The sequence below is a fragment of the Perna viridis genome, chromosome 4, assembly GCF_037379345.1.
Source record: "Perna viridis isolate PV_CMFRI_1.1 ecotype Kerala chromosome 4, ASM3737934v1, whole genome shotgun sequence".
NCBI classification, from domain to species: domain Eukaryota; kingdom Metazoa; phylum Mollusca; class Bivalvia; order Mytilida; family Mytilidae; genus Perna; species Perna viridis.
In genome coordinates this window covers 33,179,766-33,198,815 of record NC_142448.1, presented here as the reverse complement: position 1 = coordinate 33,198,815, position 19,050 = coordinate 33,179,766, and the positions used below count along the sequence as shown (strand labels likewise).

Here is a 19,050-nt window from a genome sequence, read left to right as displayed (position 1 = left end):
AAGCCATGGATAGAGTAACAGAAATTATTCTGAATTTTAGCCCACAACACTGTACAAAGTAACAATATATATACGAATTATATCGCTATAGCATGACGCAGCACTTACTGATTTCTTTAGTATTTACCCTAATTTGATTTATACATGTATACGTGTATGTATGAACTTTTAAACTTGACACATTTTTAATTCTTTTTTTCTCATTATCTTATTTAAATAGACCTATTTTAAAGATCTTTAAAGGAGGCGATTCGGGATAATGATATGGCAAAATAAAGTACATTATATCTTTTGTAACAACATAGAAAAGAATACAAAGTCCTTACAGTTCCCATTTAATTCCACAAAGAATAAATCAACGTTAGTTAAAAGGAATTATGTAGGCCTGGTAATTTGACGCAATAATTCGGACATGCAAACTGCCTGCATATTAATTATAAGCCTTTTCCCTTTGATTACGTCAAACTGACAACAATACGGGGGCTGTCACGCTGATAAAGCCCTTGCCAAAATTCTATACGGTGTTAGCTCATTGATATTGAGGTGTACGACTGATAGGTTATGAGCTAGCTGTGTTGTGTATTTGTTTACATTCTCTAGAGTGTATACAATAAGACATATTATTGATATTCTAATATATAACCTTCGTTTTCATATTCAAGGATATTTTAAAGTTAAACGGGATTTTCACTTGCCGAGTATTATAAATTTTGAATACGAATGATTTGAAACTGGATTTATAAATTTATCTTCCTGTTGGAATTTATATCACTTTTTTATTCACAATGGGAGATATTTGCAATCATAGAGATATGTTGCATGACAATACCAACACAGAACGTCAGTTTATTCCACATTTTCACAGCTCTAGTTCACATTTTACGATCAGTCCAAGGGACGCAGGAAAACTAGTACATTCTCAGAAAAAACGGGAGGACGAACGAAGCTGTTTTCTGTTGCAAATTTCATTTTACCCGGTGTATAGTGATGCTGAAATTCCAACATCATGTTTCAAAAAACTTCCACGGATTGTAAATGGAATTCCTTTAGGAGCTGGAGTCTTAATGAACGACCAAGTTGGAAATATACGATGGAAGTATGTAGAAGGTGTGAGGAAGATGCATACATTCATATCAAAACCTATCTGTGAAGAGGAAGCGGAGGAATCAAAAAGAGCAATCAAGGACAGTTTTCTAAGACATTCACAAGCTTTGTTTGGGGACATTACTGTCAAAGCAACAATTATTCTATCCCGGTGTCTTAACTTTGACGATGACTTCATTATAAATGATATTGCTACTACATTAAACGAAGGACTACATTTTAGTGACTAAAAAAAATACCCCAGGGCATTAGTCTATGGATTTTAGTATTGGTAATACGCCGTCTTTCACTTGTGTTTTGATGTTTGGAAATCCATTTCGTATATTTTATTTATAATGGAGAGTTTTATGTATATCGTTAATCCTTTTTAGGTATGATTTGTGTGATTGCTAAGTGATATTTATTGTTATACATCGTTTGTTGAAAATCAAATCAAAGAAAAATCAAATCTTTAAGTTTATTATAGTTACATTATCTGGCAAAGTCTACAAGGTACTCAAAAACAGTCTATAGAACGGACTAACAGGGGCGGATCCAAGTTTTTTTTTATTGGGGGGGGGAGAAATTTTGAAAAATCAAGATTTTATTAAAAAAAAAAATAAAATCCCAATTTAAGGGGCTGAAATTTACGAGTACGATAAGCTAGAATACTCCTGGTGCACTTAAAATCGTCAAACGATAAACGTGATGTTAGCAAACAAGGTACTGTTCATATACTTGAATACGACAAATCAGCTAAATCTCAGCAAACAATATAGTCTGAAAAGGTATTACTGTATTTGTGTATGTTTGAAGCGCCAATGCCTCCAGATGAGCTGTTTTATCGCTAATTCGATCTATAACTCATCTACTATAGGTACACTATAGAAAATCAAGCCCAAAACCTGCAAGTCACGGTTGCGGTATGATGAAAAGACCGACAAGGCTGAAACAATCATGGTCGCATAGCGGCGGCGGTGTAAACACTGAAATATACTTAATGTGCACCTGTGGGATTTGCACTCTCTTTTCGTAGGAACACTGAAAAGTAGTTCATGTATATGTATGTATACACTGAAGCCTTAGATTCAGAAAAAATATATAAGAAAAAACCAATGTGTAAAACTAACATTAATAGTTGCAAATCCATAACTTCCGAAAGGGGGCACTTCGGTGAATTTCAGTTTTGACCATAAAATCATAAATCGTGTATAAGAGGGGACACTTCTTTGATCCGCCTGAATAAAATATATATCCGATCGAAGCACGGAGCTAATCCCGTTTTTAGTGGATATAGGAGGTGCTCATTTAAATTGACTTTGTATTTCGTCTGTTGTCTTTTTCATTTCCAAAACTGTGTTTGGTTCAGACTTAGTTTGACACTTCTCAGATGTTCAGAAAATGTTGTAAAATGTATTGAAGGAAAATGTCTACATCGAATAACCCAAGGAGTAGTATTTTTTTAATCGCTCCAATATGGGTGTGGAATTCTGATGATGGTTACACCAAAAAGTTACTTTTAAGTAACCCACAGTGATAAACAGGATAGACAAAGAGGTTATTGTATATTTCAAAACATTTAAGGTTGCACAAGTCTCTAACTCCCTTTGATAATGCTTGCAATGTGTCCTATTTTTAATTTTTTGTCATGGTTTTGGTTTTGTTTGTTTTCCTAGTGCTTTATTAATGTTCCTTTTTTTTCATTTTTTTTGTGTTGATGCGTTTTGTTTTGCCTTATACATACATTGATTTCTTTGATGTCCTGACTCAGCTAAGTTCTAGTTGTCTACTACATGTACTAATATCTACAACTTTTTTGAAAAACAAAGGTTTGCACACAATGCCGTGACTAACCGTAGTGTTTCCGAAGTCTATCAAGATCATTAACAGGAAGCTGGAGTAGGTACTAAATACAAGAAATAATGACAACTCCTCAAAACTACACATCAAATATGAAAGGGGGTTCCATAATAGTAAAAACCTAGATAGATGCCACTCAGATTTGCCAATGGACGAGTGAAGTATTTACAACTATATCAAATGTTCCACATCTGTTTAAACGAGTTCTAAGATTAAAACCGTGTTGACCAACAGCTATGAAAGCATTAATAAGATTCCTTTGTCCTCTCTTGATTTTCGCTCCACATATACGTAGTCAAGCAGTCGGCATTGTCAAACCAGTGGCCCTTTTCACAAAAAATCTTAAGAGTAAAATTAATGGTAAGTTATGACGTCACAAAACTTTGATTTACTATGACGTCATAACTTACGACTATTTTTATACTTGCAATTTTTTGTGAAAAGGGCCACTGGTTTTGTCTACGCAGAATTTTGTAGGCCTTATCATAAGAATCACTTTAACAATTGAATTTTTTTTTCTTTCTATCATAATTTTAGATATTGGCTAAAAACTGCAAAAAAGTCATTTTTGCTTTTCATGGGCAATAACTCAAACAAGGACTTGTCCTACAACTTCAACCTAATGCAGATTTTTGTGAAGTAAGGTCCATTTATTTTCCAATATCTCTTACAGTTCTTGAGATATATTAAGAAATTGGTGACTTGATTCTGTGGTCAAAACAGCAACAGCAGCCATTGATTCCCATAATTGACACAATTGTCGAAGTGGTTACTCTTAGGATGCTAGAGACCAAGTTTGGTAATAATCCACTGAGTGGTTTCAAAGGAAAATATTTTTAAAGAAAAGTTAGACAACAGCAGATAACTGACACCAAATGATGGCCATACCTTATGTGACCTTTGACCAGGTTAACTAACAAGAAATAAAACTGTGCACTACTATGCAACAACACAGTTCAAAAATGAATGTTCTTCTGCCAATCAAAACAGCTAACTGGTCTAATATTAAAACACTGGTTTGTTAGCCAGAAAAACTATGCACTCTAAATGGGAAAGAGAGACAGGTAGGAACCAATATGAACCCAACTGAAAAAAAAAAAAACAGATTTATTGAATTTCAACAAAGTACCACACATTATTCCATTCTGTTAAACCCAAGCTGTAAATTTGGAGATGCAGTGCTCCAATCATCTGGCCACGAACAGACAAAATTACTTATTCTGTGTAATATCCTTAGAAGTCAAGAAGCTGAAAAGGAAAGTAATAAATGTGAATGATGAGAAAAAAATTACAAACTTTTACAATATTAGCCTATAAAGAGGGCATCATCATGATAAACTGACTGCCTGAAATATTGATAATGTGTCAAGTTGCAGGCAAGGGTCGTCAATTTATTGATAATGTGTCAAGTTGCAGGCAAGGGTCATCAATTTATTGATAATGTGTCAAGTTGCAGGCAAGGGTCATCAATTTATTGATAATGTGTCAAGTTGCAGGCAAGGGTCGTCAATTTATTGATAATGTGTCAAGTTGCAGGCAAGGGTCGTCAATTTATTGATAATGCCCTCTACATAAGCAATTATTGTGTTTGTTTCATTCAAGATTCTGAAGCAAGCATTATTGTGTGATAATGCATTATTGACATTTTAATACACATTTATTTCTGATTACTACATGACTTTGTTTTTTAAAATATAAATAGCTCATTCTCCTTTGAAATAAAATAATTTATGTTGTAGGAGGTCTAAAAAATATTTTAGGACTACATTTCTTGTCACAATCTAAAACATTTCTAGTATCAATATTGTAGCGTGGAATTCTACATTGTATTATGTGTGATCATGATTACTGTACATGTACCATTGTCTATTTTTTCACTCCTGAAATTTAAAACAATGATGTCTAAGTGATGTTCGGTTTAGATTTTTCTTCAATGTATTGGGAGTGGTTTGATGGGTTTTGTGTTAGAGTTATTCCCCTTTGATTTTAGCTGCATTCAGAGTACTGGTTAAAGTGACCATTTGCATCAATATTGTCTACCTATTCAATTTTCCATTCGGTTACCATTTTCACAAGCAGTTTAGAGTAAAATTAAGGTTGACAAGGTACATCATTTAAATTGCCAAGACTTAATGTTCCATCCACATTTGTACTGACAATTATATACTGGTCTGAATGTCAATAAGCGAATAAAAGTTTATAATAGAATATTCATGATCAAATGGTTTTCAATTTTTCTTGTACAATGGGAATATATATAAATAAAACATTCCACCCCCATTTTTTCAATGTTTCAAGTTCAATAACTCCCAACACAATCAAAATTAGGGTCTCACTAACCACTTCCGGGTCAAATGGCCACCTCCCTATGTAGTACCAAAAACACACTGAACCTAGACATCTGCATTGTAAGTGCATTATTTGTGTGTATTATGATTAAAAGTAGTCAAAATAAAGCTGAGAATGTGTACTTTAAAATCATATATGTAATAACTACAAAAGTGTATGAATATTGTTTACATGTGTGAGTAATTTGTCTCCATGCTGTCAGTTAGCAGAACAGGTAAAAATGTGGATTTTCAGTATTATTTATTCAAGTAAATTTTGTGAAGAATTTCTACAATCATTGTACCATTAGCATAATGATTTTGGAAGCCTTACTTTCCAAGCTTCGCAACGGTATGCAACTTTAAGATATCATTTGTCCTGGGAATTCACTGTGAGACTTTGAAAATTACTTTTTTAACATGTAAAGTAATGGAAATGTTAGAAGTGGTTAGTGAGACCTAAACAGAGCAGAAAAGGAAGATTCATACCAAAAAAAGTTAAAATCCATAAAATATACTTTTAAGCTTGTGTATGATATGTGCATAGATAGGAAACAGTAAATAAATAGACAGACATATTAAATTGGTCAACAATTTTGAAGAAGATGGGCACATAGTGATTGTATATAGATATAGAACACACTATCACAATAATACTACATTTAATTTGGATAAAAACTAATTTAACAGTTCCTAGTTTCATAACAATTTTCGTTGGTCTTTTATATCCATAGGTGTATTTTATAAAAAAATATGTTCTAGAATAGTGTTCTTTCCTGTGCATAAGTACATTGACTACATGCATGCCTACTTATAAAAACTGATATCAAGTTTCTGGTAAATAAATGATGCCGCTTAACAAAAGTTACAGAGACCCTATTTAAATTATTATCTGGGTTTCTAATCTGAAGTGCTTCAAAGCTCTTTAGACTTCAGCCATGGTAAAAAAGTGATATATGAACACGACCAACATTTCATGCAGCACATAGACTGCTTCTATTAAAAAATATGAAAAAACTAGTAATATTTGAATCGAAATAAATTACAGAAACTCCATTCTATTATTGTTTTACCATGGGCTGGCCATTTTGTTGTTATTTAACCCCTGCTGTTCCTTGGGGTAAAACAATGCCACATAAGTGGCCAGCCAGTGGTAAAACAATGATAAAATTGAGTTTCCATGATTTATTTCATAATTCTTGTTGAAATAATTACTCACCAGTCGAGGGAGAATCATTTCAGTGTTCTATGGTAACTGAACTTGATGCAGTGTTTAAATTAGTTGGGGAAAATCTTTTCTAAGTGTTCTGTGGTAACTGAACTTGATACAGTATTTACTCATCAGTTGAGGGAGAATCTTTTCATAGTTTTCTGTGGTAAATGAACTTGATACTGCATTTACTCACCAGTCAAAGGAGGGTCTTTCTTAAGTGTTCTGTGGTAACTGAACTTGATACAGCATTTATTCACCAGTCGAGGAAGAATCTTTCCTAAGTGTTCTGTGGTAAATGAACTTGATACAGCATTTACTCACCTGTCGAGGGAGAGTCTTTTCTAAGTGTTCTATGGTAAATGAACTTGATTCAGTATTTACTCACCAGTCGAGAGAGAATCTTTTCTAAGTGTTCTGTGGTAAATGAACTTGATACAGTATTTACTCACCAGTTGAGGAAGAATCTTTTCTAAGTGTTCTATGGTAACTGAACTTGTGTCTTCTTTCTATTGATACCAATAAAAATGATCATTAGATTTATCTTTAATTTCAAGTAATATATATTTCCTCCATAACTTTACCAGCACAAATAAACTGTCACACAATATGTTTTAACAATCACTTTACTATAGGTTTATTGCATGCAAAGTAGGAAATATCCTAAGTACCATGTAAGTATAAGAATAAGATTTATTCTTCACAACCCAAACCAATAGAAATAAACAAAACTAGTATGCAGTCCAATGTATATTTTACTTGATAACCCTTCAAGACTTATTATACGATATAGAAAATATTTGGTACAGCACTTGGCTTTTGTAAACAGAAAAGCACATAAAAAATGAAGTTGCATTCATTTGTACATCTACTCCTGAGGCAGTACTATGAAACTGAAGCTGATATATGAACAACAACCATACTCACAACATATCTCTATCTATATAAAGCCATATACCAAATTTCAAATCAATAGATCAAGTGGCAGCCCAGATTTTTATAATGAAACTTTTATCTATCATTCCATATAGTGAAAAATTGTGAATTCCCACAAAACAGAAAGTTGATATCGGACAAAAAGCATGATCATTTACATTTGCCACATCAACATATATAAAGCCAAATATCAACTTTGAAATAATCCATCTAATGGGAGTCAAGGTAATTGCAGCAAAATTCGGACAGACAAGGAGATTCCAATATAAATACAGAATAATCTGTAATAACTAGTACCTCTGCTTCTCTGATACATCTCAAAACAGCTTCTGAAATAAGTAAAAAAAGCCATTACTGCAATGCTCAATCTTTTGGAAAGAAATGGAACAAACATTACCTAAAACAAAATTCTTAGTTTCCTACTTTGGGCTGTTTATGTCCACCTAGCTTTATTTTATTTTTAAGTTAGCAATATTTATCACAGTTACCTGAACAGAAATGACCAAATCCATTGAACAGAGAAATATTTGTCATTTGTTAATTAGTAAGCTGATCTGAGAAATATTTTTCTGTCTGATGTACATGTACATTTACTAGTAACTTAATGCAATATTTTCCCTAGTAATTTGTACTTCCATTTTTAATCTGAGTCATACAGTTAAACTTTCATAGTCCAGTTCACAAATCATAAATAGGTTTTTCCAGTAAGTCTTCTACATAAAGGTAAAACAATCTAATGACTTTAGAAACAATTATCAGGGATAAAAAAAATGAGCAGTCGCCCAGTAGCCCATGACTACTAGATTTTGAGCTGGGCTACCAAACTTTTGGGTAATATTTACAGTAGTAGAACATATAGAAAATATCAAACAAATATATGGTCTGATGTTTCCAACTTTTAAACCCTGATTATATAAAATAATTACATCGAAAATGGGTTAGGTTAAGACATTTTTTATTGTCTAATGATTTTCTACTACCCTCTGTCAGTGCCATTTCAAGATATTTTTTTAACACCATGCCAACAAACAAAGCAAGGAAAAATTTGATCCTGTAAATAATTATTTTCTAGATGTTTGAAGAAGTTGTAGTTAATGCATGATGACCCAATGGTACATGTATGCCAATTCATATATGCATAATATAATTTTTTTTGGGGTGTTCTTATTTTCCCAGTGGACAGATAAAGAATAAAAAATAAAACCTGCAAAACTAACACTATGAAATGCTAAATCATTTTGCTACTATCATGAAAAGAAGACCATCTGATGTGCTCAACTGACGAAACCAAGAAAATTAATCTGTTTACAGTCTATATGTACATATATATATATACAACTATTCAAGGACTCAGATTTTAACCAAATCATAACCTCCATAGGCATATTGTGTGCATACTTGTATATAAATACTATGATTGATGTAATAGTGACTCGACAACCTAGGTACAAGTATAGTTTACACAGCTTTTTGAATATGATAACTACATTGCAAGGATATACATTAAGTAAGACTTCAATGGACCTCTTTAAAGTAAAATTAGCTTGAATAAGGATTGCTGATTTAAAACACAGGGAAATCAACACATGTTTTATATGTTTCAAATTATATAAAAACATATGTTTAGGATTGGTATTGCAATTTGTGCAATAAGAACACAAAAATATGGGTCTTCAAAAGTCATATGAACAACATATGCCTTTAATACATAAAATGCTTACTATATAAATTTTCAGCAAATGTTTATCATGATTGAACTCTTCATTTCCAAGCATTTGATTATGAACAGTTTATTTTCTCATTTTTAGTCATATTTGATGTTGAATGACCTATTTATTAACATTTTCTGTTAAAAAAATCTCCAGGATGGGACCCCAGAATTTCAAGATGTCAAGAATAATAATGTAAGTCTCACATGAGCATTCCAGAACCTCATCAAATATATGCAAATACATATAACAAGAATGGATATGGTGAAAATGTCCAGGAGACAGCAGCCTAAACAGGATGACAAATGTCAGCTCAAGGCCACCCATGGGTCATCAATGAATGACAAGAAAACCTTCACATAAAAACAACATCATACACAGTAACAGCAAAATATTTGTTCCATATACTCCAATAACATGAAAGTAAACTGAAAGTGAAAATGAAACAATGCGTACAAAGACTTGAAATTTCAGACTTGGGATGTGATGAGGTTAAAGTACTTTGGCATCATAATGTTGAAACAACTAAAATACCAAAGGTCTACCTGTACATTCTTCAGCATTTAAATTCTATTCCATAGTCATTAAATTAAGTTTGATATTTTCCTTGCCATTTATTTTATAACTAAAGTAAAGGGAGATAATCATTTTTCTGTTAACCAATTCTCATTCATGAAGCATGACAACCTGGAAACATTACCTCTGATAAAAATACTAATAACTTCTCTTGACATAAGGACTGCTTCATTTGTCACTGTAATATAAAACAAAATAAAGTTAATAAATTCAGTAAATAAAATTGAAAAGTGAACTTAAAACAGGACCGTTTAACCTATGGTATAATACTGTTATGAAGAAATTCAATATCAGCGAGTGCATTGCACTTTAAATATTCAAAACAGCTCGAAGATAATTATGTAATGAATTCTTATACATATAGTGTATCTTTTTACAGTATTTATGTACCAGTACATTTTACATGAAAAAAAAATCCCAGTTTTCTACTTGTACTCAGTGATAAGAATAAAAGAAATATGTCATTCTTGAAGAGTATCATAGATATTTCTGATTTAATTGAAAAATTGATATTCTAACACTGCTGATAATGCAAGGTGGGAAAATCTCAGAGATTTCCAAATCTTGCATTTTCAGGCTGTGTCTGATTCTTTTTCTTACTTTAAATATTTAATTTTGTGAAATTCTAGATGAAACAACACTAGATACTCAACAAGAAATTACAACAATATCATATAGGCAGATGTTCAATATCAGGATCGGGAATAGAAACCTTGGATAGAATGTGTAAAATCAGGACAGAAACCTAAAAGAGAACAATTTTATACAATCCACTATATAGACAACTTGAACATCTCAGTAGTAAAGGATAGAAATGGGAATTCACTTAATCAACTTGTCTTACCATCATCATATACCAACACTGTTATGGAAGCATTACACAATGAAATGGGTCATCTAGGACACAAAAGAACATCATCTGACTAAGGGTAAAATTTTGAAGGACATCTGATACAGGAACTTTGCAAGTTATTTGGAACAAAAAAACCAAGAACCTGACCATAACATCCACTGGGAGATGGATTAATAGAGAGATTTAACCACACACTTTTATCTATGTTAGGAACATTGGAACTACAACAGAAACTAAATTGGAAATTACATGTCGGACCTCTTGTTCATGCATATAATTGTACAAAGCATAAATTAACAAATTAATTCCTATACTTTCTAATGTTTGGCAGGCAGTGGCAGATCCAGGGGGTGGAGGGTCCCCCCACCCTCCCTTAGAAAAAAAATTGTTGTAAAATTGTGTGTGTTAAATCATGAAAAACACTCACTTCGTTATCCTCACCAGTGATCCTGTCAAGAAATTTTTTTTGGCCCCCACCTAACCTAAGACTCTAGATCTGCCAGTAACAGGGAACCACATTTACCAATCAATTTGGTTTTGGGATTAGTTACTGAAAAACATAGGAAACCACAAACTAAATATGTACAAGAATTTAGAGAAAGGTTAGTCACAGCATATAAAATAGCAGTTGATCACTCAAGGAAAGTTCAAGAAAAACAAAAGGAAGGTTATGAATTGAAAGCTAAGGGAGCAGTTGTTGAGAAAGGTGACAAAGTTTTGTTAAAAATAGTGGCATTTGAAGGAAAACATAAAATTCAGGACAAATGGGAAAAAGATACATACATTGTTAAGGAGCAACCAAATTTGGATATCCCTATATTTGTTGTACAAAAAGAAAATGGAGATGGAAAATTGTGAACTCTCCATAGGAATTTACTGCTACCAATTGGACATATTTTTGGACCAAAAGCCAAAACTCCACCCATTCTGAAACCTTGAAAACAAAATCTAAAAACTTTACCATTGAAATCAAATACTGAAACAACTAACATAGCCACTAGTGAGTCAGATGAGGAATTATGTGGAATCAACAGAAAGTGTTCCAACTAACACTACACAGGCAAAATTATTTCACATCATTTTCACACGAATTTCACATCATTTTCACCTGGATTGAGCAAATAAACTAAGTGACAGAGTTCGTGTGAAATTCTGGTGAATGGAGCCTTCATGAGAAATTCACACGAAATGTTCACATGAAATTTGTGTTAGTGAATTTCACATGAAAATTATGTTAATTTCATGTGAATTTCACATGAATTTCATGTGAAGCTCAATTAACATGAATTTCACATGAAAAAATATTTGCCTGTGTAATCCTAATGTTGTAACACATGAAGTAGAAAATATTCAAGATAATGAAGTTGGAACAGTTGGGGATGCCAAATCTGATATAGAACAAAGTACATTGGAGGAAACATTTGACAAAACTGAATGTAGAGGAAACATTTCAGTACGGAAATGAATCATTGGATTCTACATTATCTCCAATACATCCACCTAAATGGCCTCATCGTACTAGGAAACAACCAAAATTTCTCGCATCAGGCAATTATATAACCAAAAGTGCTATTCAAAGTAACTGGAAGGAAAAAGCAGAATGTTTATTAACTATTTTGCAACAAGGAATTCTTTCAAATGTTCAGAATGAAGCTGGATTAGCATTGATAGACATTATCAAAAATTCCTAGGAAGTAAAAAAATTCTGTAATGTGATATAGTACACTCTAATAGTTTTGTATTCTGTATTTGTATTATGTATATTTGTAATATGAGGTACTGTTATGTAGAACCATATGATATTAATGTATTCAGTATTGTACTTTAAGGTCAGTTACAATGACCAGGATGCCATTTCCCAATGCAGGGGAGTTTGTAGTATATATGGATTTGATATGACTTGATATTTTTATATGAATAAATATTATAAATGTGTATATTTCTTGATAATGCATATCAGACTTTGATTATGACTTTTAGGACTGCGAGTACTTTGATTTTCATTTAGACACACTGTACGTCCTTGGACCTTTATCCTCTCTGTTCTGATTGGTTATTTGTGAACTCCTTTGTTACACTTTTCAATTTTTCTTTTAAGAGAAATATTGAATTCTAGTCTCATATTTTATATTGTCAGTTTCTATTTATTCTGGTTATGGATATTCATATCTAAAGGTTAGTTACATTGCTTATATTCTGTTCTGATGCATTCGATTTTCCAAAGTTTTATCTTTTGTATGAAAAACATGATATTCAGAATGAATGCAGATATTCTTTTCATTGGTATGAAAGTTTAGACTTGAAAGTAATTTACTGGTTAAAAAGTTATAGCACTTGAGATATAGCTATTGCTAAAGGTGAAGATATTGGATCTAAATATACAGATTATATTATTTTGATATTTATACTATTGTTTTGTATCAATTAATATTGAATATATTCAACTATAGACATAAAGACTTATGAAGTCATTATTTTTTGTTCAGATCTAGTATTAGTTGTATATCATGAGTATTATTTAAGTCCATTAAAAGAATTTAACTACCTGAGAAGAAGCCAGCTAAACCCATGTAATCAGTTACATGGTAAGCTGTGTTCAGATTGTGTGTGTTAATTTACATGTGTATTTTGTTTGTATTGTCTGTTTCTTATTTGTCTTACGATTTACATGTAATTGTCCATTTGAGTGACTCTGAGTATAGTTCAGTGATATGAAGTGTTACATATTATACAATTTTGCAAACTAATTCATTACCAGAAGTAGACTTGGTAGTTTTGTACATTCATTATGTGTTAAATACATTTAGAGATAAATGGTTAATTTCAAATTGAATTGACTTGACAGAGTAATTTATATTTTTCATTTTAAGTAACAAGAGACAAATAGAGTTATCTACCTTTGTACGTGAATTGCATTCTATGTGTATTGTCTTTGTCTTTTGTCAATGTCTAAGTTCATGTTTATTATGTTACAGGGTGTTTAATCTGCAATAAATCTATAAAACCCTAGCAGATAGTTTATTTGTCATATTTTGACGATTCTACAAATACAATGGAATTTTCAATGCAATTACTGATAATAGCTTGTGGTTAATCCACGCCCAGTAATACTACATATTTTATGCAAATAACTTGTTGACCTTTATTGTAATTTCACAGCCTTTGGTTGTATAATGGAAGAAATATGTTCTTACACTCATCATATGTTGACAATCTGGGATTTCAGCAGTTTTTTATCTTTTTTATTGTTACGCTGCTCTCCACTCACCAAAAGACAGAATTTCTCAAACTTGAGGAAGAAATCCCACATCTTTAACAGAGACTCATGTAAGAACCTACTAAAGTCACATGGCTAAAAATACAAATGTATGAATATCATTGTTTCAAACAACTGTCTTTTGTAAGCATTACACGGCACATACTCCAATCTAATCATAATAACTTAGCCTAATGTATTTCATTTTAATATAAAGTGTTCATATCACAACTCATACATTATGCCAGAGCTTGCTGAAACTACACAGACTTTTTGTATCACGCTAGAACTCTAACAAATAGGCTTCTGGAACAGGGTTATGTTGCTACAAGATTGAAGTCATCACTACAGAAGTTTTATGGTTGTCATCATGAACTCGTGGATCGTTATGGTGTATCCATCTGCACCATGAAAACTGATTTATTCAATGGGTCATGGTTTTCCTTTCCTCGTTTGTCTACCTTGACTTTTTATGAGCAACTCAACAGGTGTTTCTTCAATAGCAGAGGACGCTTACCCAACCAATGAACCTGGTCCATGCTCCCAGTTTTTAGTGGAGTCCGAGTTGCTCGTTTGCTTTTGTTGCTTTGTATGTATGATTTTAGTTACTTTATGTTCTTTGTTGTGTATGTCTGTTTTCCATGTCTGGTCTTTGTCCCTGGATTGCATTCTTTTGATTTACGCTATAACCTTGGTTCCCTTGATTACTCTTTCAACTTGATACATTTGTATGTAAAAAAAAATATCATTAAATGAAACACCTCAATTCTGCAATTTAACCTTTTTGAAAATCTTTTAATAGTGAAGTGAATGTATGCCTGAGTTGTGATCATAAGTTGTACATTAAACTCCACTTAATCCTCTACACAAGCAAAATGTTACTAGTCTGTATTTCCTCTGGCCCTGCAACATTCCTCATTTTTATTTAAACAAAAATATATCATGACATATCAATATTCAAATACTAAAGAGGAGGGTTGCAGGGCCAGACAATTTGAACTTAAGTATATTCCAGCTTAGCATATACCACAAAGTGGGTAATTTCAGAGTATTGATTCAATGCACAGAAATCACAGCATTCTTAGATTTACCTGATAAAAAAGAGAAAAAACATATTTGATAGAAATAAAACTTAGCAACATATAATGCCATCAACATTGTACTTACGTTTAGTTTTCTCATCCTTAAAAAATGACTTCAGAATTCTTTCTATTGTCTTCTGTAAAACAGATTTAAAATAATCATATTCAAAACTAGACAAAGTGATGCCCCAGCACTCAACATAGACACAACTATTCAGCCAAAATACTTAAAGAAGGAATATCCTAAAAACACCTTTGTGTCTGGGAGATGAGATACAGGTGTAACAGAAATAATCTCACCTTGCCATCATTTTTAGTATTAATATCAGCTTAGGTACCCACTTGGGTAGCTGTTCTTTAAAAGTTTTTTCAGTGGTTTTTAACAATTAAGTAATTGTTTTGTAATGTTTATCAAAAACTTCAATGATAATTTATAATGAAGATCAATTGAAATCAGCTATTATCTGCATCATACGTGTTAACCTTTGAAAATTCTAAAGCAGGAGATCTCCCACTCAAAATTTTCTCAAGGCGAGAGATTTGCCCAGGTTTAGTTTTCACGACATGTTTTGTGTTTAGAAATTGACCTTATTTGAACTTAAATCCATATTCACTATATCATATGACACCCCATTGATTCCCAGAAATTAGTGGAGATGCAATGTTTCCCAATTTTACAGTGATAGCAGAGACTTAAAATAAAAGAGATAAAAAACTTGTTAATTAGCCTGTCTACTGATTAGATTATCACACGGTGGAGAACAAGATTCCCTAACCTTTTCTACTTATTTATTAAACTACTTTTTTCCCTTTTGATGAAATGATCTGAAATAAATTGTAGCAGACATCCAGAAGATGTAATAATGGGAAACAAGATTTTATTCAAATATCTTTAAAGACAAAAAAGTTGTGATACTTAATGTGAAGTATAATGAATTCACTTTTGAATTATTTCATTTTCATAAAAATCGAGGGGTAGTTAACTTGTTTTCAATACTTTTTTTTGGTAGAAAAAAAAATGTGGTATGAACATAAAGCTAAGATATTGTAAAATGGGAAACTGAAGGTTTTATTTCAATATTCACAATACTGTTTTAGTTATGATCATTTCAAGTCAAGTTCTCATTGTCGATTAAGTAAAAAATCTCATTTTCTGCTGCATGCAAGATTTCAGTTAGTCTTCAATTACAGGTCTATGGTGATAATTAATTAGTGGCCATCTTCACAGGTTGGATATCAGTTTGTTTTGACAAGAACTGAAGTATTTTTCTACTGTTCAAATTCTGTTTAGTAGCCCCATAGTAGGCCATATGACGTCGATAAATTCGTACAAATGATCATAATGGAACACCTAAACTGTCTGATGAGATACATATTTGTTTACGTGTCATCAATTTTTATATTACTTGCTGTGGTTTTATAATTACATGTGGTCATTTTGTATTTACATTATGTAGGAACATCTTTACAATATGTCATTTTGTCTTTACGTTCTGCCATTCCGTCTTTACGTTCTGTCATTTCGTCTTTATGTTCTGTAATTTTGTCTTTTCATTCAGTCATTTTATGATTGTGTTATGTCAACATATATTAACATTATGTGGATTTATCTTTATGTGCAGTGGTTTTCTTATAATGTGAGGTCGTTTCATCTTTATGTTATGTCGATCTCTATATACTTTATGTGCATTTTCTTTTCTTTACATGCAGTGATTTCTTATTTATGTGATGTGGTAAATGTGTAAATGAAACTTTCAATTGATAAAAGGATCCTTCTGATAAGTCCTACCAAAGTGTTCGCTGAGTCAAAATTGTTGGACAGCTCCTTGTTAAGAGTTGTTGTCCTTGAAAAAAAAACAAACAAAAAAAAATAAGTAGGTGAGCTATTTAGGGTCATTGGAGCATCTTGTTTATGTTTTTATACTTCTAACTTCTTTTTTTTTCTGCAAAACAAAGTAAATTCACATATGTATGTATCAATATGCGGCCAAATGTCTCAGCTTTACAATAATACCAAGAAAGTTACGGTAACACTTGGGTTTTGTATCAAAATGAATACAATGGAACTCTGTCTCATAGATATCACTTAAATTGACATATTTTTCAATGTCAAATCCCTAGAGTATTTATTCTTCAGTAAAAATGGCTTACTAGTATTTGTTATTTATGTTCAAGATATTCACGGCTGATACACCTTGGATTCTGTTGGTGACTTGTGGCGATTTTTGTAGTCAGAATTTATAAAACCAAAACAAAAAATAATAATAAAAATAAAAAATGCAAAAAATGGGAATTTCAATTTTCCCATAAAAAGTTGCATAACTTCGACTCTACAAGATATTACTCGACTAAAAAGTTTCCAATTTTGAATCATTCAATATTAAATTAAATTTCCTGAATTAATAAACCACTATTAACTGATTTTCAAGACAGATTTCTTTTTAAATGTTTAAATATTTATCCCCTTCCCCGAGAAACCTGGTCTCAGTATCAAACATAATTCTCATTCAAAGCATACTGATACTGTGAAACTCATATTTTAGGCATTCATAATTTAAAAGATAATATTTACCCAAAATATCTGAACAATTCAGGTGTGTGATTTTTTTATGGGGTTCCAATTACTATAAAATCATAAAAAGTGAAATTTACAGAATTTCAGAATTTCTTCTATATCACCAGTTATTATCTTTTTTTCAGAATACCGTAGTTTAAACAAACTTTTGTGTGATATGGTAGATTTGTAGAGTGTCTAAGCTTTCAAATTGGCCAGGTAATTAATATTTGAACTTTCCAAGTAAAGTTGGTGGAAAAATTACCACCCCTACCCATGAAAAAATAACGCAACATGCACCAAAATGTTAATTTTTAACATATAAACGGTGTACACTGGGAATATTGCGGGCGATTGCTTTAATTATTGATGCATCCAACATATTTGCTAATTTCAGGAGCATAGGCGACAATAATGTGTTTTTTTCATAAAAAGGGAAAATTCTGGAATTTCATTTTTCTTCCATCTCACTGTTAATTGGCGTATATTTTTTTCAAATACCGTAATTGAAAAGAGCATTTGTATATTCAAATACAACTATATAGTGTCAGGCGCGTAGCTGCCGTTAGGCAAAAAAAGCTTTTGCCTCCACTTAATTTTGCCATTTTTTGGGGTTTTCTTTGATAAAATACATCCAGGAGATGCATAAATGATGCTCTAAAACGCTATCTACGCAGAGCTTGGGGGGCCTTAAGCGGACCCCAGACCCCCTGCCGTAATTTTGCCTACGGCTACACTTCAATTTGGCCTCAGCTACGCGCCTGAGTGTCGTAGCTTTGTAATGAGCCCAAGATATATAAGTATTTGAACTTTTCCAAGTCAAGTTAGTACAAAAATTGCCACTACCCATGATAAAAATACCTTAATACGGCCCATTGCCTGTGCTTATTAGAAAGCCAAGATGCTAAATAAATATGTTTAGATATGCAAAGGCATGTTTGAAGTACGGTACTTAAAAAAATTGCACAGGTGCCCATGTTTTCAATTGTGTGGTTACCTTCTTAAATAATTCGTCGGACATATCACGTTAGTTTAGTCTTTTGTTTATGTATATTTTTTTCTTTCATTGATGATTGAATTTTCCGCCAACCGGAAATCTCAAAACTAATTTTCGTGTACATCTCGGATAAATAGTTTCCGCAATGCCCATCATAACCACGAAATGCTGTCATTGGTTCGCTCGCTGACGGGGGTTGGAGGAAAGTATACATTTTTAACACAGGTCTATGTTTAAAAATCGCATAATTTTCATTCGAGGTCTGTCGTTACTTTAATTTTGCACAATCAAAATCCCCGGTATGAATGAATGAATTTCCAACTGAAATGTAAATTCCAGATATTTTTAAAAGGGAAAATATTGTATGTCAGTCACATCAAACGGTTATCAAAGTAAAGCCAGTGTGTCGATTTTCTTGTGTGTGTATGTGTGTGTGTGTGTATTCTTTTGCTCTTTTTAAATTGTATTTTTTCCGATTTCTCGTATCGTATTTTAATACACCAATTTGCATCATAAATCAGTATAGGTTTGATTATTTTTTAATCTGCATGTCTGTTTTGCTTAAGATGTTAAGACATTAAGACAAAAGTAAATGAACAAACCGGAC

The 19,050-nt window shown here is 32.1% G+C and overlaps 2 protein-coding genes across 2 annotated transcripts; one reads left to right on the top strand and one right to left on the bottom strand.

Moving 5' to 3' along the window:
* The first annotated feature begins 455 nt into the window (after positions 1 to 455).
* LOC148619810 (uncharacterized) lies at positions 456 to 1,562 on the top strand. Its single transcript, XM_088580100.1, has one exon. The coding sequence runs from the start codon at positions 786 to 788 to the stop codon at positions 1,332 to 1,334; it is 549 nt and encodes a 182-aa protein (XP_088436226.1). The 5' UTR covers positions 456 to 785; the 3' UTR covers positions 1,335 to 1,562.
* A 2,468-nt stretch (positions 1,563 to 4,030) lies between these two features.
* Positions 4,031 to 18,586, bottom strand: LOC148619809 (centromere protein X-like). Its single transcript, XM_088580106.1, has 6 exons — positions 18,444 to 18,586; positions 14,978 to 15,029; positions 9,826 to 9,879; positions 7,714 to 7,745; positions 6,933 to 6,989; positions 4,031 to 4,191 (listed from the first exon to the last, which is right to left on the bottom strand). Exons 1-6 carry the CDS (start codon positions 18,465 to 18,467, stop codon positions 4,177 to 4,179), a joined length of 234 nt encoding a protein of 77 aa, XP_088436232.1. The 5' UTR covers positions 18,468 to 18,586; the 3' UTR covers positions 4,031 to 4,176.
* Positions 18,587 to 19,050: the final 464 nt, after the last annotated feature.

Excerpts from the sequence above, each read along its gene's own strand:
- LOC148619809 (XM_088580106.1), bottom strand. The coding sequence starts at position 18,467 with ATGTCCGACGAATTATTTAAGAAG. Across the intron at positions 9,880-14,977 it reads TAAGGATGAGAAAACTAAAC|TGACAAATGAAGCAGTCCTT; the intron begins GTAAGTACAATG and ends TTTATATTACAG. Across the intron at positions 7,746-9,825 it reads TATTAGTATTTTTATCAGAG|AAGCTGTTTTGAGATGTATC; the intron begins GTAATGTTTCCA and ends TACTTATTTCAG.
- LOC148619810 (XM_088580100.1), top strand. The coding sequence starts at position 786 with ATGGGAGATATTTGCAATCATAGAGATATGTTGCATGACAATACCAAC.